The following is a 27,142-nucleotide window of genomic DNA, read 5'->3' on the forward strand; positions in this document are numbered from 1 at the left end:
GTGGTGTCCTCCTGGGTCTCCTAACATAGTGTCCCTTTTCGACTGATAGTGCGAGCTGACACTGTTGTACCCAGTGTCTGCAGATCACCTTGAATATGTTTGGAAGTTAATCAAGGTGTTTTATCCACAATTCTTATTACATCCAGCAACACACACCTCAATTGCTCAATCTGAGATATTCTTGTCTAATTTACATCCCTGCTCCGGCATCAAAAAAATGGAGGTCGGACTGTGACAGCTGACCTGAGGTAAGACGCTCATGTCAATCAACTATCGTGGGAGCAAACAATCCCTCTTTGTAATTTTTTATTAATTTTGCTCTTCCATCCACGTCCAGGGAGGTTAGCTACAGTGCCATGGGCTGTAAACCTCTTGATGATATTGTGTTTAAATAAATCCATCAAGTCTTTATGACCACTGCCATTTAAATGTTTATATTTCAAAAAATGAATTGGAATAGAAATATGATTATGTAATTGTAACTTTATTATTATAGACACTTTGAGTGTAATTTAAGTGTTTGTTTTCAAGTCAGTTAATTTTAGCCTTCAATATTATTGTAATGTAGTACAAGTTGACTCTCATGTATATTTTACAGCATTAGTTCTTTTTCCTTAAGACAATTTGGCATGTACTTTACCTGATATATATCCAAAATAATTGATATTGAATCAGATCAGTTCGGGAAACAAAACCCAGCCCTAATTGTGAAATATTACAGTTTTTCAGTTTTTGTATTTTTTCAGTTTTCCTCTTTTTCCAACTCAAATACAAATGTACACACGTTTTTGTGTCGAAAGCTTCAAGTCCACTTCATAAACACCCTCTTACGTTCCTCTATTACTGTAGCTGTTCTGGTATTATTGACTTGTTGGCTGTTTCAAAACTGAAGACATGAATAATTGGAGTAACAGGAGATGAGGCATCATCTCTGTTTCCCAGCATTCCACTGGCTGCCTGATATGGGCACGACTGATCAAGGGTAGGGGGTGTCCCAGTGAGCCAGCAAGAAACCAGACACCTTCCCCCTCTCGCACATGCACACACACACATATTTCCAGCTGCAAACCAACACAGGCCCCGTCGCGCTGTACTTTCGAGCGACTGCCCGCTGCCTCGAGAGACTGGAAAACCACACAGCGCAGTGACATGAAGACGGCAGCGTCTCATCTCCTTAGCTGTGGTTTCGCTCTCGTATCTTAGTTTCCAGTGAGTGTGGGGTCAACGGGGGCACACAGCCATGTCTCTTCCACTGGATATACGCTCTTACCACAAAGACCCCTCTTTGGGCACGCTGGAGCAACAACTCATTTGTCCCATCTGTGTGGAAGTCTTCACGAAACCAGTGGTCATTCTGCCCTGTCTGCACAACCTCTGCCGCAAATGTGCCAATGAACTATACCAGGTGTGTATCAAGAGACTCAGAGGATGATGGTTTATGTGTGGATGTAGAAACATAATGTTAGAAACATGTTTACAAGTACTTTTTCAAGCCCTTGGTAAGATGATAAATTCTCAAAATAGCATTTGTGCACTTGATACACTTACAGTTCATCTGTACATGACATGAGCTGCCAGTTTCCTTCATAAACCAAAGTGTTTTCTATGTACCAGTGTGCTATTTGGATTTTACATGACAAATATTTTTTGCTAAGTAGGATGGTCAACATATTGTACACTTGGGTATGTTAAACACAATTCCACATGGAGTAAGGCCCGTTCACTTCGTCCACACTAATGGACAATAATATTCTGATATCATTACTCTGTGTCATTATCATTATTGTTGTGGTGTTTCTTTTCCTATTAGCATACAATTATAATGATTATTAAAAGTTTATAGTTATCACTTCAATTTTCGTTTTTGGAGTGAATGGGCGTTAACTTCCATTTCTAAAGCCATGACTGCAATATTGACACAGTTACCACAAACACAAGCAGTTTTCTAGCGACCATGCTAATATGTGGAAACCAAACAGGTGGGGATTGCAAATGTCTAAACTCAATCCCCAGTCTGAAATCTGAGGTATAAAAATAGGTGATGGCCTACATTTGATGCATTTGAGCCGTCAGGGGCTTAGTACTCACACAACACACAATGGACATAGTGATATGAAGGATAGTCCCTATAAACAGATAGTCCCTTGTGCCTTGTCTGCATAATCCTTCTTTTTCCCTGCACCTAAATTAACTTTGACCCCTCACCAGTTTTCCCTTACACCTCCTCTTAGGCAAAGGTTAAAAGCCAAGCTGTGTATCTGTCATGCAGCTAATTTATGTGGGAGAAAAATGGTGCCATCTCTGGCTGCACCTTCTTATCTGCATGCTTGTCTTACCGTTTTCAGATGCTATCACATCACAATTAACAGATAGCTATATATAGCATCAGTCACATTATGCTGGTGTATATGTTCGGAAGGTGAGCCAAAGGGATTCTACAAAATGTTAGTTTATCCCTGCCCTTTAAAGGGGTCATCGGATGCAAAGTTCACTTTTTCATGTTGTTTAAACATTAATGTGTGTTGACAGTGTATGTACACATCTACCCTATAATGATAAAAACCATGCAGTTGTTTTTTAATTAATCTGTAAAAATAATATCCCCTTTTTCAAATCGAGACATTCTCAGATGCCTGTCGGTGTGAGGCCGCTCCCACGATAGTTGATTGACATGAGCGTCTTACCTCAGATCAGCTGTCACAGTCCGACCTCCATTGTTTCAATGCCGGAGGAGGGATGTAAATTAGACAGGAATATCTCTGATTGAGTGATTGAGGTGTTGTGTTGCCTGATGTAATAATGAACATAGTGGTTGTCATTTACTCCCGACATCTGAGCCGCTGAAGATGCAGTGGATTACGTTTGTTTGTGAATGGAATGGGCCTCCCGATCTACATAAATGTGTGCATATTCACGCAAATTATTCATGATCCAGCTTCACCTACAGCAGAAGTGGGTATAAGTTTTTTTTTATGAATCTCTGCAATCACCTTTCCTAATAACGTGCTAGTTAGCAAGTTTCACGTGCTAAATGAAGCTAAAGTAAACAATCTCTCTGAGCAGAGAGAGGCGGGGCAAGCAGAGTTAATTTGCATTTAAAGGAACAATCCCTCAGAATGGGATGATTTTTGCAGAGCTGATTTTGAAAAGGTAAAAAGGGTGTTGTTTTACACAATCACTGAGAATTTCTAATCAAAGTATATTATAGACTTTTCATTAAGACCCTAAAGAATCATAACAGCTTGTGGAAAATGGGCATCCGATGACCCCTTTAAGAACCAGGGTTGGACATTAATGTAATTAATGTCTAAAAATTTAAATATGCACTACAGGAAGTAACTGAATTAACATTTGAATTGAATTGATGGGAAATTAGAGGGAATTCAGCAAATAATGAAATTGAGTCCATTCTGGTCCATAAATCTATAAAGAATAGAAAACTTTTTTAAATAAATAAATAAATACAACTTTCAAAAATGGTTGCCAAGATTATATTCGTAATTCAGCAACCTTCCTTTTAGTTAAAAATTACACTCAACAACGTCACATGGATTTCTTAGAATTGAAATTCATTTTAATTCAACTTTCTTTGAATTCAAATTTGGATTGTGATTCTAAAATTCTTAAAAGGATAGTTCACCCAAAAATGAAAATTCTTTCATTAATTACTCACCCTCATGTCGTTCCAAACCCATAAAACCTTTGTTCATCTTCGGAACAGAAATTAAGATATTTTTGATGAAACCCAAGAGCTTTCTGACCCTTTATAGACAGAAACGCAACTGACACGTTCAAGGCCCAGAAAGGTAGTAAGGACATTGTTAGACTAGTCCATGTGACATCAGTAGTTCAACCGTAATTTCATGAAGCTACAAGAATACTTTTTGTATACAAAGAAAACAAAAACTATGACTTCATTCAACCATTCACCACACATTCACGAGAGTACCACGACGCCTGTGTTTGGTACTGCTGATGCAAGAGTTGGTGTTCTGACGTAGAATCCGGATGCGCTGCATCTTGTTTACAAGCAGGGGAAGACGCACACTGTACATTAAACAGTAGGGTTGTCATGAAAAATTGGAATCTCTGGAATCAATTCTGAGCTTAGTTTTTTTAACACTAGATGGCGCTCTAGGCTAGTTTTTAACAGCACACTCAAATGTTCACAAAGAAGAGCACTTGTTCATTCAACTGAGTAATTTAAGTGGTTAAGAAATCTCAGGGTCAGAAAGCTCTCGGATTTCATCAAAAATATCTTAATTTGTGTTCTGAAGATGAATACAGGTTTTAAGGGTTTGGAAGGACATGAGTCTGAGTAATTCATGACAGAATTTTCATTTTTGGGTGAACTATCCCTTTAAATTCTTAAATTCTCAAATTTCTTAATGTCTCAGAATCCTGCTAAGGGCATACACTTGACCTCTGACCTCTCACAGTGAGTGCAGGGTCACTCTGAAACTGAAACCAAGAATGAAGTAGTGGCATAAATATATTATCATCTTGATTCCTAAGAAATATCCAGTTGTGCATCTCTGGTAGATAAATAATAAATAATTCAGTACATAAATAATTCCCATCATGCCTTAGGACATCATTATAAATGAGGCAATGATGGTGCTCTGATTCACACTGGACCCATAAGCCTCAGCAGCTGAGAGCTATTAGAGTGGGACTATTTTAGGATACCTGGTGAGATCAGTCCCAAGCTTCTCTGTTTTGTCCTCTCTATTTCATGCCCCTGTCTCTACTGATTAAGACAGGACACACAGAACAAAACACAGACACACATATGCACAGAATCAACCAAGTGGTGATGATGTTATTCAGTCAAGTTAACTATGCTAGCCATAGTTCAGTTTTTCCTAACTATGCTTCTCTTTTTTCTTTCTTAATAAGACTTCTGTAATGAATTATGAAAAGTGGTTACAATTTTCAGTCGATACACATAAGCACAAATACTGCTGACAGCTGAAGAACAGCATGCTGAGTAAGATGTGCAGCCGTCTCTCTTCCAGGTTGGAATTGGAGGACGTTTTCGCTGCCCGTCCTGTCGGCGTGAGGTTGTCTTGGACCGTCATGGAGTTTATGGACTGCAGCGCAATTTACTTGTGGAGAACATTATTGATGTTTACAAACAGGAGTCTGAAAGGTCAGATCAGGAGTCTGTTGAATTTTTATTTTTTGTGTTCAAGTTCTGCACTTTGGTGCAGTTGCTGATAATTATATGACCAAAAAGTTGAAATTTTGTCAGTTAATGAGAACTTTGTAATAGTATAGCAGAGTAAAATGCATATAAAGATCAGCTGTCACTTTGTAAGTCCTTAATAAGTTGTCAGCCTAGTTAAACGCTTCAATTTTTATTATCAAAGTTGTGTTTTATGGTTGTGGGCCAAACCTTACAAAATAATACAATACAATAATAATTCAGAGATGTGCAAATAATGTGTCTTCAGCTCTAGGCCTCCACCGAAGCCTCCTGCCGAGTTCAACTGTAAGGAGCATGAAGATGAGAAGCTTAATATTTATTGCATCACGTGTCAGGTGACCTCCTGTTCTCTCTGTAAGGTGTTTGGGGCCCACAAAAACTGCCAGGTAGTTCCCCTGCCTGATGTTTACCAGCAGCAAAAGGTATGATCTTCAAAATATTTGTGTCGTCATGTTACGTCTTCACACTTTACAACAAATAATCAGTTTGACTTCTTATAGGCTGAACTCAGTGACAGACTTGCTTCTTTGGTTTCCACAAATGACCACGTTCAAGCTTTTGTCAGTGAACTAGAAGCACTCCATAGGAACATAGAGGTTTGTGTGGATCTTTCTAAAGAAATTACTTTACAAAGTTATGCAATAAAACATTAACTACATTTGAGGTCAAAAGTTTACATCCCCCTTTCAGAATCATTAAAAATGTTAATTATTTTACCAAAATAAGAGGGATCATACAAAATGCATGCTGTTGTTTATTTAGTCCTGACCTGAATAAGATATTTCACATAAAATACATATAGTCCACAGGAAAAAACAGTAGTTAAATTTATAAAAATGGCCCGGTTCAAAGGTTTACATTCCCTTGATTCTTAATACTTTGTTTTAACCTGAATGATCCACAGCTGCGTTTTTTTTTTTTTTTTTTTTTTTTTTTGTTTAGTGATAATTGTTCATGAGTCCCTTGTTTGTCCTGAACAGTTAAACTGCCTGCTGTTCTTCAGAAAAAAATCCTTCAGGTCCCACAAATTCTTTGTTTTTCCAGCATTTTTGTGTATTTGAACCCTTTCCAACAATGACTGTATGATTTTGAGATGCATCTTTTCAAACTGAGGACAACTGAGGGACTCATATGCAACTATTACAGAAGGTTCAAATGCTCACTGATGCTCCAGAAGGAAACACAATGCATTAAGAGCTGGGGGGTGAAAACTTTCTGGATTTGAAGATCAGGGTAAATGTAACTTTTGTTTTCTAGTAAACATGTAACTATCTTCTGTAGCCTCTGTAGGGCAGTACTAAATGAAAAAATATGATATTTAGGCAAAATAAGAAAAATGTACACATCTCCATTTTGTTCAAAAGTTTTCACCCCAGCTCTTAATTCATGGTTTTTCCTTCTGAAGCATCAGTGAGTGTTTGAACCTTCTGTAATATTTGCATATGAGTCCCTTAGTTGTCCTCAGTGTGAAAAGATGGATTTCAAAATCATACAGTCATTGCTGGAAAGGGTACAAATACACAAGAATTTGTGGGATCTGAAGGATTTTTCTGAAGAACAGCAGCTAGTTTAACTGTTCAGGACAAACAAGGGACTCATGAACAACTATCAATAAACAAAAAACACAGCTGTGGATCATTCAGGTAACAGCATAGTATTAAGAATCAAGTGTATGTAAACTTTTGAACAGGATCATTTTTATAAATTCAACTATTTTCTCTTGTGGACTATATGTAAACATCTTTTATGTGAAATGTCTTATTCAGGTCAATACTTAACCAATAACATGCATTTTCTATGATCCCTCTTATTTTGGTAAAATAATTAACATTTTTAATGATTCTGAAAGGGGGATGTAAACTTTTGACCTCAACTGTACAAACAAATGATCTATTAATGCATACAATGCTACTTTGACAGGAAAACAGCAGGATCCAGAAACAGATTTTGTCTGAGAAGTTTGATAGCTTGTCTGCTATTCTGGAGGAACGTCGTAAGATCATGACCCAACAAATCACTTCTGAGCAGGAAGAAAAGACTGGCTGGACCCAATCTTTACTGCAAACATATAGTGAGCACGTAGACACAAACTCAAAGTTGATCCAGGCAGTCCAGAATGCCATAGAGGACCCAGAGATGGCTTCTTTTGTGCAGGTACTATAACTTTTTTGGGCGGATCCACATTTTACATTTTGAATGCCAAAGGCATGCAATGTTTGATATATATATATATCTGTTTTATCTCTCCTTTATAGACCTCACAAGACCTTATTGAGAAGTAAGCAAATTTAGCAAGACTGCTCTCAACCATAATCAAAATAATGCATGCTTAAATCAAAACAGAAACAGTATCTTTCCTATTCTCCGAAGGGTTGGTAAAGCATCTAAGTGCTTCACTCAGGAGACCCTGGATCCTGAATATGAGAAGATGGATCACTACAGGGTTGATTTTGAAGCGGAGGAGAGAGTTCTTAACCAGCTGGATTTCATGGAGAGCAAGTATCAGAGACCCAATAGATAAACTTCTTATTAGGGGTTCAAGCATGTAGCACTGAAACTCTATTGTAATTGTTAGAATGGTCACGGATCAGTGATCTCCACGTAAAACTGATTGTGCAGACCAAACCGTAAGTTGTAGAGACTTGAAACTTGGAGCGCTGGTAGTACTCACACTGCCGACAATGTGACCGAGGCTTGTCCCAGTCGGCCTGATGGGGGGGCGCTACAGCAAACAAAACTATGAAATCGCTCATAACTCCTAAACCATCAGTCTCAGGCTCAAGTGTCTTATGTCGTTGGAATCTTTGGCTCACGTCAGACAAAAAATACGCCTTGGATTCGATTGTGAGCCTGACAAAATTTTGGGGTATTTTGGATTTTTTGAAAAACCTACTTTTGCGAACTAGTCCTGGGGTTTTTGCCCGATCGGAGCAGAAAGTGCCGAAAGTTTCTCTGGAGAGTGAATTATCAAAAAAAAAGGGCAGGGCCACTTTTAGTAAAATGCCTATAACTCCTAAATGGAATGAAATATCTCCTCCAAACTCAGAACACTTATGTAAGAGCTCAATCTGAGGTCACAAGGAAAAATTCGTGACACTTGGTGGCATAATAAGAAGGGAAAAAAAACATAAAAATGGCTATAACTGTGTAACTATTTGTCCTATCAACATGAAAATCTGGGTGCACGGTGGTCCGAAGTGCCACAGGTGTCTACGAGAACATTTGCATATCTCAAAAAACATGGCCGCCATTGGCCGACGAAGTTTGAGCACCTGTTAGACAAGGTTAACGGAGGCCGATCAGAATGAAATTCGATGGGCCTGTTCAACTCACGCTCCCAAAAGTCTGAGAGAAGTTTGAAAGAAATCGGCCACTGAGGGGCAATGTCGCATTTTTCAAGTGCATAAACGATTGTACACGTTTTTTCGGACATACGCACAATATTTGTATCATACGATAGAACAACTCATTCTGGACAACTTTGCCTCTATAACCACTGCTGTCAATCAAATTGTTTGTTAACTGATTAAGAAGATGTAAAAAAACATACTTTTGTAAACTAGTCCTAGGTTTTTTGCTCAATCTGGAAAAAAAACACTGCAGTACAATTCTTTGGATTCTTTAGGCCAATAATTATCAAAAACCGCTATAACGGGGTTGTTTAGAAAAGGGGCCTGCCCAAATTTACCAGAAATCCTATAAAGCCTAGAGAAAAATTCAAAACTTCACAAAACCTGCTAAGCACATGCAAAGGGTGATTCTAAACAAGCTTCCAAATTTTTAAGGGGATTGGACCACAGCTGACACTATAACAGTCATAAACATTAAAAAAATAACATTTCTATGCCAAAAATGCTTTTTTAAAACATTGATTTAGGTGGGTACCTTGCTAAATAATATGTAATGACTTTTTCCTTATATTCTTAAATGCCGTAAGCACTTAAACCCTGGTAATCACTGCTTGCAGCTATATTTTATTTGTACAATTCCTCTGATCAATGCTGCCAACTTTACAGTTGAAGAAGAAGCGGAGGAAACACCTGATGAACCAGAGTCAGAACCTGAGTCTGAACCTGAACCAGTGCTGACCCCAGAACCTGACTCTGAACCAGATCAGGATCTGAAATCAGATGGTTCTGAGACGACCAATCCCACACCGGAGATAACAGAGGACACTTGCGGACAAGCAAACAGTTGTACAAACATCAGAAAAGTTGTTTTGTGTGAGAAGAATGGCTTAAGCACTACACAGGTACATTCATCTACTAATGTGTGCATCTACAGTCTGAGTCAAAGTCCTCAAGAACATTTTATGGACATTTCAATAAGAAAACTGGTACGAAAAATATATAATTGCTTCTTTTCTATTTTTCCTTTAGATTGTCACCCTAGGCTTTTATTTCCTGGGCTTTCTGGTCATCCTACAGCGAATATGGGGAAACATTCAGTACCTTATTTTTATATAGCAGAGGTGAAGAAACAGGTACCAATAATGCTTACAAATGTTGTTTTAAATCAAAGCAAGACGAAAGTTTTTTGGTTAAATAAGGAACTGGTTAAGATAAACTGGATTTGCATCATGTCCCTAAAAATAAAGTCACTTACCAAGGTTTCTGCAGACTCACACAGCTGTGAGCTCCACAATAGAATGACTGAGCCCTCCAGTGGTCACCAGTGAGATTTTTCTCTGATTCTCCTGGCTCAATGCTCCAATAAAAAAACAGAAACTCAAAGGAATGATGACTTGTTACTGATCAGAATGGGTTCTCCACCCTTTGTTTCTTGACAAAGTCTTCTTTGTGTTTGTGCAAATAATTAAAACATTATGTACACTTATTTTTGGTTTTGTTTTTTTGTTTGCCCAAAAACATTGACTATTCTTATTGAAAACACATATCTACCAATCTGGATTGACTTTAGATTTGGTTGTAATGAGATGAATGGATGAATAGTTTTTTATAACTGATTAATTTGTTTGTATGCGTGTAATACTAAAAGTTGGCTTGAATTAAAACCCTGATTTTCTTTTTTCTTTTCTTTTCTTTTCTTTTCTTTTTTCTTTTTTCTTTTTTGTCAGCATTAAATGTTTTTCTTACTTAGATTTTTTGTCTTGTTTCCAGCCAAAATATCTTAAATAAAAATTTCTTAAATCAAGAAGGATTTTCTAGACAAGCAAAAATGATTGTTTTGGGGTAAGCAAAATAATCTTAAATATTTTCTGCTTGAAATAAGACTATTTTGCTTGTTCTAAGCAAAAAGTCACTCAATTTATTTATTTTTTTTTTCTGAAAAAAAGACAATAGTTTTGCTTGTCTAGAAAATCCTTCTTGATTTAAATTTTTTTTTTAGATATTTTGGCTGGAAACAAGACAAAAAATCTAGGTAAGGAAAGCATTCTTTTTGCAGTGTAACTGCTTTGAGCAATGCATTATGTGAGAAATTGTATCTGCATCATTGTCATAATAAATTGCTTTCCTCATTGTGTCAGACAAATACAAATGAGTTTATTTTTGGTTACAGAGCGGCACACAGGACATGTAAGGAAAAACACATTGTGGCCATGAATTAAGAATTTGGTTTATTTGATTTATTAATTCTTTCCCTCGTTTTAGGTAGCCTGTTTGTGGGCTACGATTTAACTAAATAAAAATGAAGGAAAAATATGATTAAATAAATTAATAAAATGCGGCCACAGTCAAGTTGTGAGAAGAATATTTTAACTCGTGACACAGTATTTATTTTTCCCCCACGTGTAATGTTCGTGACTCTGTATGATTAGCATCTATAATTAAAAGTTGACATGAAACGAAATTTTTTTCGTTTTCTTTTTTCATACTGTGACTTATATCTGGGGAATGGCTTTTCAAATAAGTAGGACGGGATTGTTTGGACTATCAGAATTAGAGAGATGACATTAAAATTAGTTGTTTTGATATAAAGATTACAAAGGCACAATATTAAAAAATTATGCGCATGCATAAATCGTTTATAAACCCTGCAATATTCTATAAAAATAATGCACGGATAAATAATTTATAATAAAAACGGCAATGTTTCATAATAATTGTCAAATCTGATTTCGTGATGACTTATACATTCTCGGTTCATTTCATCTGTGGACGCATCTCTGAAGATATTCGACTAAAAAAATATTTTAACTTATCGCACATTGCCAGTGCTATATAGAAATAAGCCAATGAATCGTCTAGCTGTAGAATTTGATGGATAAATCATAACTAGGCAGAAAGACCCTGCACAAAAACAAACAAACAAAAAAAATAAATAAATACATACATAAATAAACAATGTTACTATGGTTATAGTAACGACAAATTAACTTTGGTTTCGCAACACTAAACATTTGACCAAGGCATTTGTAACTGTAGATTACAAATGCCACACATTAATCGGTTAATTTTCATAAGGGGTGTTTTCTTATTACAAACGGTTTAATGCGTTCAATTTCTATTCAGTTTGTTAATGTGAAAATGACATGCTTTTCTTAAGCACTGATCTGCTAAATGTTGCTAAAACGAAATAACAGTCTGGCCCAGTGATGTTTTTCTCAGCTATTTTGTTGATTTTAGGACGCAGTATACGTCATCTCAGTGCGCCGGAAAGAAACCGCACTTGGGCAGCTCTTCAAGCTGAGCTGGCTGATCGCTCGGGATCTTGTGTTGGCTTGTCAAGAGCTTTTGGATGTTTTGATAGTAGAGGGAAGACACGTATTTACGCCTCGCAGAGCTTTTTTCCTTCTGAATTACGTAACAGTCAAGACAACGTTTTGAAGATCTAAACCGACGACATGGATTCCGCCAATCAAGGTAAACAAAAACAAAGCCAGCAAACACGATACACAGAATTGATATAACCGTTTATTCGTTTATGGCGTAATGTAGAGTAGCTGTAGCCTTATCTCCGGATCCCAGCGTTGTGAATGTGTGGTGGTGAAGGGGAGATCAGGGCAGGGCAGGCGATCAGGTTACTAATGCATAACAAAAACACATCGAGGCTGGGTGCAGGTGTTTGCGTTACAATCATTTAATTTAACGTTACATCGAAATCACAGATGTATAGGAACATATGGTTCCTTTTTTTGGTTTTTGGCGTGGGCGCTTATGGCTTGGCGATTTTCAACATGGAAATTAGGATATTATTATTAACCCATTAGTAAAGCACCAGTCCTTTATCTGTTGTGCCATATAATGTGATGCCATTTAAACAGGCAGTTTAGGGTCAGTGTGGCTGATGACATGTCTCATCATTATAGCTCAGACACACGTGACACCTCTTTCACAGACTGACCTAAATTGAACAGTTTGATCAAACCTTTGAACTGTGCATATGTGTGTATTGAGTGTCTGAAAAAATATATAAACAATAAATATATGAACAATACACTGTATATTATACACTACCAATCAAAATTTTTTGAACAGTAAGATGTTTAATGTTTTTTAAAGACGTCACCACACCTGCATCCAAATTACAGCATAAAAGGTAAAATTCTAAGATATTTTTACAATTTAAAATAGCTGTTTTCTATTTTAATATATTTATTAAATGTATTTTAATCCTGTGATTTTAAAGGTAAAATTTTAGCATCACTAAGTCACAATAGAAACCTTTGTAACATTATAAATGTCTTTATCATTATTTTTGATCAATTTAAAAGCATCCTTGCTAAGTATTATTTCTATAGTTTCTTTCCCAAAAAACAATGACTCCAAGCTTTTGAATGGTGAATAATGTTACAAAAGCTTTTTATTTCAGATAAAAAGATGCTGATCTTTAGATCTTTCTATTCATCAAAGAATCCTGAAAAAAATATGCTCAACTGTTTTAAGTACAATAATATTAATAATTTAATTTATAATAATAAATGTTTTTTGAGCAGCAAATCAGAAGATTAGAATGATTTCTAAAGGATCATGTGACACTGAAGACTGGAGTATTGATGCTAAAAAGAAATAAATTACATTTTAAATAGATAACAATTCTTTTAAATAGTAAAAATATTTCACAGTATTGCTGTTTTTGCTGTACTTTGGATCAAATAAATGCAGGCTTGGTGAAGAGAGAATTCTTTAAAAAAACATTGAAAATCTTTTTCACTTACTTTCATTTTACTAAAATGCCTGCTTCTCTTTCTGCTGTTTAAGCTTTTATATCTGAATGTGAGTTAGATAAAATCGTTGTGTGTAGAGTGATTATAGGCTCATGCTGTGTATGGAGTCATTAAAGAATGAAACATGTTTTTCTTTCTGTGGTGATGTATTTACTGTGGAAAAGGGAAGTTTGTGTGGAACAAAACAACCAATAAGCTTTAGTTATGTCACATTGATAAATCATGAATTGCTACTTGCTAGTCTGTTGCAGGTAGTGTTAGGGGGCGGGGCATTTTCATTTAAGAGGGCATTTGATTGGTCAAAAACCTTTGTAGTACAGGATGAGTCATCAATATTTTGTTTTAATTTCCATAGACTATAAAATGTGAGTAAATTTTGTCAATACATGCCATCACAACTGATACAGATTTATGTAACGGTTTGAATTGCATAAATAAATTTCTGTCATTTGAAATAACTTAAAGAGATCAGTTTATTTTGTGTTTTTTTTTGCAATTTCAAGAAAATATATTTCTCTGATCAATTTTTTTTTTTTTACAATTTTGTTTAGTTATATTTAACATTCTCTTTCAATCTTACAGACATCAATCTGAACTCTCCACACAAAGGCCTGGGCTCTGACTCTCTCTCAGAGGTGCCTGAAGAGAGAGGAGCGGCCGCTGTGAGTCCTGGGACTCTCCCTCCAGGTCTGACAGAGGAGGAAGCTGAGGAACTGAGACTGGAGCTCACCAAGGTAAACGCCTACAGCCACTGCATCACCATGGATTTCATGATGTGCTTATCTTCTCCAATATGTCTTCAGATTAGGGCTGTTAATTTAACATGTTAATTCAGGATAATTCATTATGCTCATATATTCATGTTATTGTTTACATCTCTATACAAACTGTGACATCCTATTAGGTTGAGGAGGAGATCCACACTTTGAGGCAGGTGTTGTCGGCTAAGGAGCGCCATGCGTCGGAGCTGAAGCGCAAACTGGGCCTGAGCCCCCTGACCGAGTTCAAACAGAACATCACCAAAAGCTGGCAGGACGTCCAGACCTCAAACGCGTAAGCATGCCTTCCTTGTACATGTCCTGCTTACTCAAACCCAGGAGGTAACAGGTACAGTCTTCTGGGTGCCATATGCAAAGTCGGACCCTAAACCTCCTTGACAGACCCAGCAAGAATGAGTGATTTGACATAATTCTAACAAAATTTAGAATTAAAAGGGTTTGTTGAAGTGGTATATGGGAGATGACTCTGTATGATGGCAGATGCAAGCTGGTTCCATCAGTGGAGGAATTCACTAGAAAACTGATGCCTTTCTAACTAATGCACCTTCAGTGTGCTCTCTTCCAGCTCACACTCACACACATTCCTCTCGCTTTATGCTGCTGGAAATCAGCCTAAAAATAAAGAGTCGCAGGTGTCCGGTTGCATTTTCTGCAGGATTGTACATTATCAAATGAAAGCATTCGAAAAAGCTCTTGAGTGGCTGTTCAGGCAGCGGAGATGATCATTGTTTTCTGTGTAATATTATAGATGGGCATCTATGCCATCAGCTGAAAGTCCTTCAGTGTAATTGTTTTATCAGTTGAAAAATGGCAGTCCGGTTTCAAAGGGCTCTGTGGGAGGACTGTAGTCGAGTCAGACATGAATCACCACCATTTATTGTGTTTCAAGCTGGAGCTCACGGCCACTGGTTTGAGTGTGATTCTCAAGATTTTAGACAAACAACAGATGTTTACTGTTTTTGATTCTGTAGGTGGAAAAACTTTGGTTTTATGAGTATGTGTAGTCATTTAAAGGACTTTTCTGAGTTCTGGTCAGTACCCTGGGCCCCTTAAAGGTGAAGTCCACTTCCAGAACAACAATTTACAGATAATGTGCTCACTCCCTTGCCATCCAAGATGTTCATGTCTTTCTTTCTTCCTTCAGGCGTAAAGAAATTGTGTTTTTTGAGGAAAACATTTCAGAATTTTTCTTCATATAATGGACTGCTGTGGTGCCCCGAGATGGGAGGTTTTTGACATACCCTAACTGTCGTGAACCGGAAAAAACGGAGGTCGGGAAGAGCAAGACAAGGCGAGCGTTTTAGATTAAGAAGTATATAAATTGTATTATTTTTTTTATGAAAATAACCAATCGTTTCGCTAGATAAGATCTTCTTTCTCGGCTGGGATTGTTTAAAGCCGCATTTAAACTGCATTTTGGAAGTTCAAACTCGGGGCACCATATCAGTCCATTATATGGAGAAAAATCCTGAAATGTTTTCCTCAGAAAACATAATTTCTTTACAACTGAAGAAAGAAAGACATGAACATCTTGGATGACAAGGGGGTGAGTACATTATCTGTAAATTGTTGTTCTGGAAGTGACTTCTCCTGTAACTTCTCCTTTAATAGCCTGAGGTTGCGTTGGTCTAGACTGCCTTGATGTGAAGTTGTCTACTATTTTGGTAGTGTAATGTTAGCCTACTAAAACATCTGTTGTCATGTTTTTGTTATAGTGTAATCACCCTGTCAGTAGTTTAAGATAAAGTGTCTGTTATTCGTAAGATCCCTGGTTTCTATATTTACTGTAGCAGCATAATGTTCTCATATTTTTAGAGATCCAAAGATCAAATCTGTCTGCAAGCTTTAAACTGGTGGGGTTTTTCAAATTCCAATAACAATATTTTAGAGGGTGGATCGTTTTCACATTTCTGGGGTTTACAGAATTGGAAGTCATAAATGGGTAAACTTACAGGTAAATAGGAGTCCAAAGTAAATATAGTATTTGCTCCAACAGCAAAATAAAAAAGTCTATTTCCAAAGGAGCAAAATATATAGAGAGTTTATATGATTATGGCAGTCAGAAAAGAGAAAGATTTCATATGTAATGCCTCAGCTGTTGTATAATAAACTCCCCTGCAACAGTGTTAAATAGTGTTTTTTTTGTGTGTGTGTGTGGTTTAATGCCAACACACAGTGTATAATGTTATAAATATGCATTACATTTATTGTGAAATATAAGTAAAAAAACAAAACATTAAAATACAGTAAACTTAAAATATAAAACTGTAAAAAGAACACACATAGTAAATATTTTAAAGATTTTTAATGTTTTTTAAAAAGTCCTCTTATGCTCAAAGTTCCATTTATTTTATCAAACACAGAAAAACAAATATTATGAAATATTATTGCAATTTAAAATAATAGTTTTTTTTTCTAGTATACTTTATAATATATTTTATTTCTGTGATGCAAAGCTGAATTTTCATCAACCATTACTTCATTCTTCAGTGTCACATGATCCTTCAGAAATCATTTTAGTACCAAAGTACCAAACTTTGAACAGTAGTGTATACTGTTAGAAAAGATTTCTGTTTTAAATAAATGTTGTTTTTTTAACATTTTATCAAAAAATCCAGAAAAAAAATATCACAGGTTCCAAAAAAAATATTAAGCAGCATAACTGTTTACAACATTGATAATAAATTAGCATATTAGAATCATGTCTGAAGGATCATGTGACACTGAAGACTGGAGTAATGATGCTGAAAATTAAGCTTTGCATCACAGGCATAAGTTCTATTCTAAAATATATTAAAATAGGAAACCAATATTTTAAATTGCAATAATATTTCACAATATTACAGTTTTTTTTCTGTATTTTTAATCAAATAAACGCAGCCTTGATAAGCGTCATAAAAGGCGTCTTTAAAAAAATCTTACTGATCCCAAACTTTTGAACGGCACACTATATTTTGCACACTATCTACTCAAAAATATTCAAATTAGCCACTCAAAGTTGACAGCTATCAGCAGAATAATTTGCCTAGGCAATATTTCAGTCTGTCAGTTCTTCAAACCATTATTGGTTTATTGGTTTGTAGTCAGTCAGAGAGAGTTATCAGTAACCGCATATTTTGCTTTAGTGATGTGGCGTTCTGCAGTTCTTAAGCACGTCTGTGTTTTTTAGCTATGTGGCGATGTCAGAGAAGCTGGGCCAGTGGAATGAGAAGGTTACAGGGTGTGATATGTGAGTGTTTGAACGCATATTTGCAGTGAATGCATGAACTCCTCTCACCTACTCTCGACCTGTTAGTGAAAGTGGAGCATTTGAACACCTGAATCCAGTGTTTCAGAAGGAGACATAACTGCTGCCTTGAGATTTTTTTTTCTGCTCTGGTGATCACAAATCAATGGATGCAGTGCATCAAATATAGACTCAGGTGTTCAAATGCTTCACCACTTGATGGGTTAAATGAACCATCCATATCAAATACATCCTAACACAAATAACTAAAGCTCAAACAGAGTTTGTTGGTTTTTAAAATGCTATGATCTGGTCTCTTGTAGCGCCTACTCTAACCTTCTGTACAATGTACATATTTATTATAATTTTCCACTCGACTAACTGAAACTTTTCTGAAAGACAAAGGCTGTTTATAGAAGAAAATAGGATCTTAATTAGCACATGACGATGGGCAGAGGTATTTTTGGTTCTTAGTTGAAGTGGGCGTCTAAAACATTGACTCATGTCTCATATTTTTGACTCTTCTGTTTTTTTCCCCTTCACAGTCTCTTTGTCCACCCATGCAAGTCCTCTATCTCTGAAATACTCAGGATTCTACAGCTGTTTGCTTCTTTAAAAGTTACGCTGTGCTCATGTACCATGTCTGAATTATCAGCCGCTAACATTTGAATCAGCTGTTTACATCTTTGCCTGTTGAAATTGTTTTTATAGCAAGCAACGCTTTATGTCTGCTCTTTTTACATACACTACCGTTCAAAGTTCGATAGAAGTTTGAAGTTGATAAGATTTTTCTATAATGTTTTTTAAGACATCACCCAAGCAAACCAAGGCTGCATTCATTTGATCAAAGGTCATTTAAAAAGAGTAATATTGTGAAATATTATTACAATTTAAAACGACTGTTTTTCAGTTGAATATTTTTTAAAATGTAACTTATTCTTGTGATGCAAATCTGAAATTTCAGCATCATTACTCCAGTCTTCAGTATCACATGATCCTTTAGAAATCATTCTAATATGCTCAAGAAACATTTCCTAATATTGTTAATATACAAACAGCAGTGCTGGATTTTCAGGATTCTTTGAATAGGAGTAATTGCTCCTCACTTTGAGCAATTTAATAAAAGTAATAATTTCATTAAAAAAAAAAAATCATACTGACTGTGAACTTTTGAATGGTGGTGTATGTACTTTTACAGAATATTGAGCAAAGATGCACCGGATTACTCTGACTATAATAAAATAGCATATCAAACAGGTTCTTAGCTGCTACTGACTGTTAAAGCCGCAGTCATTTTGCTTGCTTTAACATGTCAAAAATGTCAAGTGAAAGAAACCAACTCTTGGACCGTTTTTTTTACAGTACAGTTACAGTAATTCTGAAAGGTTTAGCTGCATAGGCAGGGCTGACATGAGAGGGTTAATCTTGAATCGGGCCCTGTAATGTGACTAAGGTCACTAAGGTCCTCTATGGTTTTCCACAGGTCTTGTGACTTTTTAGCGGCAGTCCTGATGTAGTTGCAGGTTTAGCTGAACCTGTCAGGCAGGCTACGTTATCACGAGTGTGTGAGAGATCTCCCACTTCCCTCTTTATACACAGTTTGAATCACATCAGGCAGAGATGTCTACAGAGAGATCATATGTTTGTGTAAGGAAAGTTTTATCATGTTAAGATGAACAAATGCCACGCCTCAGCATAAGGCCGTTTAATGCTTCCTGAAACCAGTCTGCAGTTTTGTGTACTTGTGTAGTCATGAATATTACATCAGGATCCCTTTTGCAATATCCTCTGCGCTAACATGCTACATGTTTCCCAATAGCTAAAGTGGTTTGTAATGTTGTTTTGACTTTCAAGATTTGCTGTCTGTGACTTTTTGTGCTTGAAAGCTCCAGTATACTCACAAGTTCTAAACACCTTGTGTTTAAGAATGATAACCAGTTTAGTTTTTTTCTGGCTGTGCAGTTTAGCAGCGCTTGTGTTTGTGAGGCAGCATAACTGTATAATTATTTTTTTAAAAATGTGATATGTTGTATGTGTGTGTTTAAAGCACGTTGTGATTGTGAGAGTGGAGATTTGAATGTATTACCTTGTTCGTTTGTACTGTAGATATCTTTCAGCTTCTGCCACTCTGGATGACATTGCCAGCTCTGAAGTGTGAGTTACTTCATTCTTTACATTCATTTTGTGTGTTTTCAGGGATCTTTTCTGGACTCTTAAGGTCATGAAGGGTTAAAAGATTGATTTTAGGGTGGCTTGCTATGCTTTGTGGATATTTTGTTGCTGGGTCATTAGATAATAGAAGCTTACATTGCATTTCAAAGTAGTTGCAAATGTGCTTACTCTATAGATGTGTATTACCATGTAAGTTTGGAGTCTTTTAAGATTTTTTTTGTCTTTAATGCTTACTAATGCTGTATTTATTTGATTAAAAATACAATAAAAAAACGTAATATTTTGACACATTATTATTGCCATGGTGATAAACTGTATTTTAATATTTTAAAGTGTAATTTATTCCTGTGATGGCGAATCTGAAATAGCATCATTACTCCAGTCACATGATCCCTCAGAAATCATTCTAATATGCTGACTTGCTGCTCAAGAAACATTTCTAAATCTTATCAATGTTGAAAACAATTTTGCTGCTTAATGTGTTTATGGAAATAAATACAGCAGAGCGGCATTTATTTGAAATAGACATTTTTGTCACTTTTGATTAATGTAATGTGTCTTTTCAGAATAAGTAAGTATCAGATTCTTTAAAAACAGAATCTTCCCCCAAACTTTTGAATGGTAGTTGAATGACTAACATTTCTGATTACTTTAAGGGTTTCTAAATGGTTTTTGTCATCATGGTGGCTAAAAAGTGGAGAAGTTAATAGACATTGAAGAGTTTCACGTGATTTTTCTTTTTTCTCTCTCCCCACATCCTCTTCTTTCTGCACTCTTCCTCTTACAGGTATAAAAAGACTCAGGAAACGCTGTCTCAGGCTGGACAGAAGACCTCAGCCGCCCTCTCCACCGTTGGCACGGCCATCAGCAGGAAACTGGGTGACATGAGGTAACGTACAAGTCAAAATATCCACCCATGTTCTTCCTGTGTTTCTCTAGTTTTCTTATTTCTGTCACAAATTACAGTGTGACTGTAGTAACTTAGAATTTGAGGAATGTTTAAATCCAGAGAAAACCCTCGATTTTCCAGTTTTATTTTTTAGAAAACATGGAAACCCCAAAGACACTTTAATATGTTATGCATTTTATTAGATGTGTCGAACGCACAGAGTAGCATTATAACAGAACTTTCAGCACTCTCAAATGTATCTAGTATGATAAAACAGCACTGCTTTTTCCTACATACACACTTCCTACAAAAAGCGGAAGCAGTCAACGGTGGCATAATAAAAGCTCTGCTGCTTTTGAGTTGTGTATCATGCTCGTCCCTCATTAGAATTCTCTCTAGTGGCCTCGTTTCGCTTCCATGACTTTCAGCCCCACCCTGCTTCATACTACAGTGAAGTCTTTAATACATTAGCTCATCACTGAGCATAATTTCTGCCCGAGTCCCGTCGGATTGCATCAGCTGTGAGGATGAAAACAGCACACTCAATCACGGCGTCATCAAACTACGCCTTTGTTCCTTTTTTTGTTTTTAATATGCGCCCTCTAGTGGCGAAAACGTACATATTGTGCTTTTAATTTACAATTTTTCTTGGGTAATGTGAATTAAGGCTAACACATGGTTCCTTGTTAATGTTTTGTCTAACTTGGCATTTCAGTTCTGTTGTGTCAGAACTGCTCATGATTTATCTTAAACTGCATTTGTGTGTGTTAATGTGGCATTTCATATACCTCCATCACATGTCTCTGATTTTGTCTTGACAGCACAAATCCAACTCAAATTTATTGATTGTGAATACCAAATAAAGAAAAGCTATTCATATGTGGATTGAAATCTGGTGAAATCATAGTGCAGACAAAACATTGGATTGGAAACTGAGTTGGATTTGTATACTGTTTGAAGAAAGCTTTCATGCCTGTGTTCCCTCTGTCCTTGCTTTCCTTGGTTATTGATCCATTCTTTCACATTTTTGTCATATCCTGCTGTCATTCATCATCATTACTATGAAGCCTTTATTATCCATAATGAGTGTTAATGCAGTGCGGCCACAGTCAGCAGAGCCACTTCATCTGTAACGGGCTGTTCTCCTCCTTTTACGATGAACAGAAGCTCTACCTAACCTGTTCTTTTGGCTCCTGGTTCACTCTGTTCTTACCATTATTTACACATGCATATTTAACTTTCTTAACCACTCCTAACACAAACAGAAGCTAGAAGAAAAGGAGTTTTATGAGGGCCTGAATTTTCCTCTATTAAATGTGACCTGTTGGTAGTAGGTACTTGGTGTTCTGACAAGCAGAGGGCCTGAGACTTATTAGTTCTAAGTATTAAAATCAATAGCTGCTCGATAAATCAGTTTGTAGTATGTGACAGAGAGAAGCTAATAGGTTCATTCAACAGATCAAAAAATTTGCTATGTTTTATCAAAGCTCTGCTGCTCTGTCGATCCATACGTCATCCTTCATTCATCAGACAAATAATTACATTTCTCAGCCACTTTTAGTCATTGTTTCTGTGATTAACATCTATCCATCATATTCACCCCCATAAAATGGTCTGATTGTTTTTTGTTTCACTTCGTTATTCCCTGTACTCCGCTATATCAAAACAGTAATTCTCATAATTTGTTCTTCCTGCTTGCTTTGATCATGCTTATCGCCCAGCCTGATTGGTTTTGTATCCCCTTTTTCTTTTTAAACGCTGCCTTTGCTTGGTCTACAGAGCTCTTCCTTTCTCTAACTCCTTTGGGTAAGATCATCAGATAATTAAAGCTTAACACAGAGCTCTGTTTGTAATACCAAGCCTATTTAATTTTTAAAAAATGTTTTTAATTATAATTTGAATGTAATAATGATTTTAATGTTATTTTAGCTCCGAAACCCTGCTATTTTGATTCCTACCTGCTTATGCATTATTACAGTGCTATACAGTATTATGTTAACAAATGTGATTTTTAAAGATCAGACGTTTGAGCTGTAAACATACCAGCTGGTCTCTCTGCTTTACGTGCTGTCCTGCTTGCTTGCTAACACACACAACTTTTTCTCCTTTTAATGCTTTCGAAGTAGCAACTACTCCATTCGCCATTCAATAAGTATGCCAACTATGAGGTAAAGTACTAGGGTAAACCACTGCCCCTCATCTCAAACCGTTTCTGAGTAATTTGGACATTAAAATATTATGTTTTTAAATATTATTAGCCATTTGTGTGAACAATATTTTTATTTTTTATTTAGATATTTTTTTGAATACACTTATATAGCTCGATAAACTTTGTTGCATGCTTACATGTGGTTTTTAACCTTTTATCATCCAGTTTATAAGCCCACTTGCTCATGTCTAATTAATTGTAATGTTTCTCCTGCTATGAACTCTGGGATTAATGTGTGTTTTTGTTAAATAGGAACTCTCCAACCTTCAAATCATTTGAGGACAAAGTTGGAAACATCAAGGTAAGATTTTACTTTTGAAATGGGATCAAATACAATACCAGTCAAAAGTTTTTGAACGGTATGATTTGTAATGTTTTTTAAAGAATTCTCTTCCGCTCACCAAATCTGCATTTATTTGATCCAAAGTACAGCAAAAGCAGTAATATTGTAAAATATTTGTAATATTTAAAATAACTGCTTTCTATTTGAATATATTTTAAAATGTAATTTATTCCTGTGATCAAAGCTACATTTTCATACATTACATATGCTGATTTTCTTCAATAAACATTTTTAGCATTATTATTATCAATATTTAAAACAGTACAGTGCATATTTTTCAGGATTCTTTGATGAATAGAAAGATCCAAAGATCAGCATTTATAAATAAAAAGCTTTTGTAACATTATACACTACCATTCAAAAGTTTGGAGTCAGTGTGTATGTATATATATATATATATATATATATATATATATTTCATTTATATAAATTAATATTTTTATTTAGCACAGATGTTTGTATTGATCAAAAGTTATGATCAATGATGTTACAAAAGATTTCTATTTCAGGTAAATGTTGTTCTTCTGAAAGACACCTGAAAAAAATCTACTCCGCTGTTTTCAATATAATAATAATAATAATAGTAAATGTTTTTCGAGCAGCAAATCAGAATATTAGAATGATTTCTGAAGGATAATGTGACTGGAGTAAAAAATATATATTCAAATAGAAAACTGTTGTTTTAAATGAAAATATAAATATGTCACCCATAAAATATTTCGGAATTTTACTGTTTTTGCTGTACTTTGGATCAAATAAATTCAGGCTTGGTGAGCAGAAGAAACTTATTTTTAAAACTGTACTGTTCAAAAACTTTTGACTGGTAGTGTATATGATGCTCATTTTTGGCAAATCTGTTAATTTATTCAAAAATACATTTATATTTGAAATATTGACAAAGACAAAATCAAAGACTTTTTTTAATCAAATCTAAGCCATGTGGTACAACCATCATCCAGAAACAAGACATAATACAAGAAATTATATCACATTCATCAAGTTTTTTTTTAATTAGATCTCATATACTCTCCAAGGCTGCATGTATTTGATCAAAAACACAGTTAATTGTAATATTGTGAATCATTATTACAATTTAAAACAACATTTTTCTGTTTTAATATATTTTAAACGTCTGTGACAGCAAAGCTGAAATTTCAGCATCATTACCCCAGTCTTCAGGGCCACATGATCCTTCAGAAATCATTCTAATATGCTGATTTGGTGTTCAAAAAACATTTCTAGTTATCAGTGTCGTATAATGAAAAAGTCCCTCAAGGCCATTTTTCCTTCAAAAAACGTTATAATTACAGCAGATGATTTTTGTGAGATATTAAATATAAATATTTCTTTAAAAAGGATATAAAAGATTACAAAACCGTATAAAATCAACATGACTGTTGTGTAAAGCACGTCTAAGATCACATGCTTTTTAAACTTTTTAAAGATTTTTGCTTTATCTTGGACACTAGGTGTCCTGCATGTTTCTTAATGTTGTTTTCTGTTTGTGTGTGTCAGTATAAGGTGGTTGGAGGGAAAGCCAATGGTGAAAGTGCCCACTCTCCGACCGAGTCAAACCCGGCGCAGGACAACCCTCCGTTCTGAGAGTCCAACCTCTTGATTTAAACACTCATCTCATTCTTTGTGAATCCTGACTACACCCACACTTAAGTTCTCCCAGTTGTCCCGTTCTCTCTCTCTCTCCCGTTCTCGCTGAATTCTTTCGTCCCTCCTTCCTCTGTCTCCTTTGATACCCCTCCACCTACTGCTAGCATGTGCTTGCTCATCTCACTAAAAACATACACACAGTACAGATTCTGTGTCATTAAATCATCACAGGTTGTACAAAAGAAGAGAAATGATGAATCATTTTGTATTAGAAACTATTTTACACTGCTTTGCATAATGTTTTTACATAACTTTTATCTATATATGACTATAAATGAAATTAAATAACTATATTTAAACAGTACTGCCAAGCAGCATTCATCAGATAGCAGAGGGGTATAAAATACACAAAGAACAAACATTTAAATCTGAAGGGGGAGGATTTTAGACCAATAAAGAAACTAGCTGCAGGTTTCTATGCTGCTGAGCATTCAGTCGAGTTATTTTTTACTCTCAGTACAATGTGAAGCAATGCTTTGCTGTACACCTGGTGAATGTCTGACCTTCTCAGTCGGCCTTACACTCGCACTCTCTATTGCTTTATTGGTCTGTTGCTGGCAAAAACATGTTACACAAAGTTTGTTTTATCTTCTTTTTACCTTTGCTCTCTCTTGCTCTCGTTCAGTTGATGGAAATGTTTTATTTATGCCATGTTTATGTCAGAAATCGCTTGCCTTTGCTTTGTGCCATGCTGTGTGTGCCACTTAGTAGATGCCATAGACCTTTTGCTGTCAGAATGTTTCACACAAACTATCACCAAACTATCACATCACAAAGATCACTGTTCAATTCTGTTCAATGAAATAAACCTGCAGTTACTCGTGCACTAACCCAAAATGTCAAATGGGGAGTATGTCGTGAGTAAGTCGAATTTCTTTTGTTAGTGCCATTTGTTGGTTTTTCCCGACAGACGTGAACACAAGTGTAGTCTGTATGGTAGCACGGTCACTTTTACCTGAAGGATATTGGAGTATGTTTCATTATTAAAAAATGTAATCTCTTATTTTACTTCTGTTCTATTCTGATATTTCATTCACTTAAATGGGTGTCAGTGGGTGGCCTTGTTTCAGTATATTGCACGATGATTACATGCCTCATTGGGTGAGATGCAAGGGATGATGCACATTTGACTGTCTGCTGCAGATGATGAGATGCCAACTTCATGTGACTTTCTACTGGAATCCATGTGTAATACCATAGAATTATGTGAAAAGAAACGGTGAAAAGATGAGAAAAGATCTTGAACTTTCAGAGGGAAAGAACTTTTTTTTATTGTTATTATTTTGAGTAGTCATTTTGGGGAGGTTGTCATTTAGGGAACAGGCACCATATAGCTTTAAATTAGAGCTCTCAGTTTAGATTTAAAGGCTCAGATTGTTTTCTTTTAGAACAACAGTGGTGTAATGCTTCATTTATTTTTGTCAATTGTTTGTATATCAATAAAGCATACCTTCAAATGGCCTTTGGTTTTTTTTCCTCTTCTGTTCATAATGATAGACATAAATCTGCCAGGAGGTGGCAGTGCAGCGTTAACAACTGACCAGTGCAGGACTGGAGAGGCCTTGTTTCATTAATTTTTTTTTTTTTTTTTTTTTTTTTTTTTTTTTGCAATAAAGTGTATGTAGAGAACATACATTTGATTAAGAAATTTAAAGATTAATATAATATAGTTTAGTCCATGGCCTACTAGCAAGTCTATGAGATCCATTGTCAGACTTTCAGCCAGCCCAGGTATTCACGGTATATAAATCTAGATTTTCTAGACAGTTTGTAATAGCTTTTTATTAATTAATTGCTATTACGTAATATAATTTTTATTTTTTTTCAGATCATTTGTTACCAGATTAATTGGCTAATAGTTAGAAACTTCATTAAAATACATTAAATTCTGTTTTATTCTTGGACACAAGTTGAAAATGTTGAAATTCATTGTTGGGGAAAGTTACTTTTAAAGGAGTCATCGGATGCCCATTTTCCACAAGTTGATATGATTCTTTAGGGTCTTAATGAAAAGTCTATAATATACTTTGGTTAAAAATTCTCAATGGTAGTGTAAAACAACACCCTTTTTACCTTGCCAAAATCTGCTCTGCAAAAATCATCCCATTCTGGTCGAGGCTGCTTTAAATGCAAATGAGCTCTGCTCGCCCCGCCCCTCTGTTGTCTCTGTGGAGTGACAAGCCTGTTTACTTTAGCCATGTTTAGCTGCTAAATTTGCTAACTAGCACATTATTAGGAAAGGCGATCGCAGAGATTCAGACAAAAACCCTTAAACTCACTTCTGCTGTAAGCGAAGCTGGATCATGAGTGATTTGCGCGAACACATATGGATATATGTAGATCAGGAGGCACATTCCATTCACAAACAAATGTAATCTACTGCATCTTCAGCAGCTCAGATGTCGGGAGTAAATGACGATCACTACATTCATTATTACATCCAGCAACACAACACCTCAATCGCTCAATTCTTGTCTAACTTACATCCCTGCTCCGGCATCAAAACATGGAAGTTGGACTGT

At 35.8% G+C, this 27,142-nt stretch overlaps 2 protein-coding genes across 9 annotated transcripts; both read left to right on the forward strand.

Annotated features, from left to right (window-relative positions):
- Positions 1–1,059: 1,059 nt before the first annotated feature.
- trim101 (tripartite motif containing 101) lies at positions 1,060–10,956 on the forward strand. The gene is made up of 9 exons (XM_051095769.1): positions 1,060–1,405; positions 5,004–5,152; positions 5,457–5,631; positions 5,710–5,805; positions 7,130–7,363; positions 7,465–7,487; positions 7,580–7,704; positions 9,226–9,461; positions 9,589–10,956. The coding sequence occupies exons 1-9, from the start codon at positions 1,241–1,243 to the stop codon at positions 9,673–9,675; spliced, it is 1,290 nt and encodes a 429-aa protein (XP_050951726.1). The 5' UTR covers positions 1,060–1,240; the 3' UTR covers positions 9,676–10,956.
- An 858-nt stretch (positions 10,957–11,814) lies between these two features.
- On the forward strand, positions 11,815–26,080 carry tpd52l2b (tpd52 like 2b). Of its 8 annotated transcripts, none has more exons than XM_051096270.1 (9): positions 11,815–12,033; positions 13,920–14,071; positions 14,242–14,390; positions 19,449–19,496; positions 20,302–20,403; positions 22,183–22,209; positions 22,527–22,571; positions 22,865–22,913; positions 24,471–26,080. In XM_051096270.1, the coding sequence occupies exons 1-9, from the start codon at positions 12,015–12,017 to the stop codon at positions 24,555–24,557; spliced, it is 678 nt and encodes a 225-aa protein (XP_050952227.1). In that variant the 5' UTR covers positions 11,815–12,014; the 3' UTR covers positions 24,558–26,080. The 8 variants fall into 8 exon arrangements, with proteins under 8 accessions (XP_050952227.1, XP_050952228.1, XP_050952229.1 ...); XM_051096271.1 differs by having other exon boundaries at positions 22,530–22,571; XM_051096272.1 differs by lacking the exon at positions 22,183–22,209 and having other exon boundaries at positions 22,530–22,571.
- Positions 26,081–27,142: the final 1,062 nt, after the last annotated feature.

This window comes from Labeo rohita, chromosome 23 (assembly GCF_022985175.1).
Source record: "Labeo rohita strain BAU-BD-2019 chromosome 23, IGBB_LRoh.1.0, whole genome shotgun sequence".
In the NCBI taxonomy this organism is placed as follows: Eukaryota; Metazoa; Chordata; class Actinopteri; order Cypriniformes; family Cyprinidae; genus Labeo; species Labeo rohita.

Bases quoted from the DNA above. Each gene is read 5' to 3' on its own strand.
- trim101 (XM_051095769.1), top strand. From the start codon at position 1,241: ATGTCTCTTCCACTGGATATACGCTCTTACCACAAAGACCCCTCTTTG. The intron at 7,705-9,225 runs GCAAGTATCAGA...CCAACTTTACAG, and splicing joins CCAGCTGGATTTCATGGAGA to TTGAAGAAGAAGCGGAGGAA. The intron at 9,462-9,588 runs GTACATTCATCT...TTTTTCCTTTAG, and splicing joins ATGGCTTAAGCACTACACAG to ATTGTCACCCTAGGCTTTTA.
- tpd52l2b (XM_051096270.1), top strand. The intron at 14,072-14,241 runs GTAAACGCCTAC...ACATCCTATTAG, and splicing joins TGAGACTGGAGCTCACCAAG to GTTGAGGAGGAGATCCACAC. The intron at 14,391-19,448 runs GTAAGCATGCCT...TTTGTACTGTAG, and splicing joins GACGTCCAGACCTCAAACGC to ATATCTTTCAGCTTCTGCCA.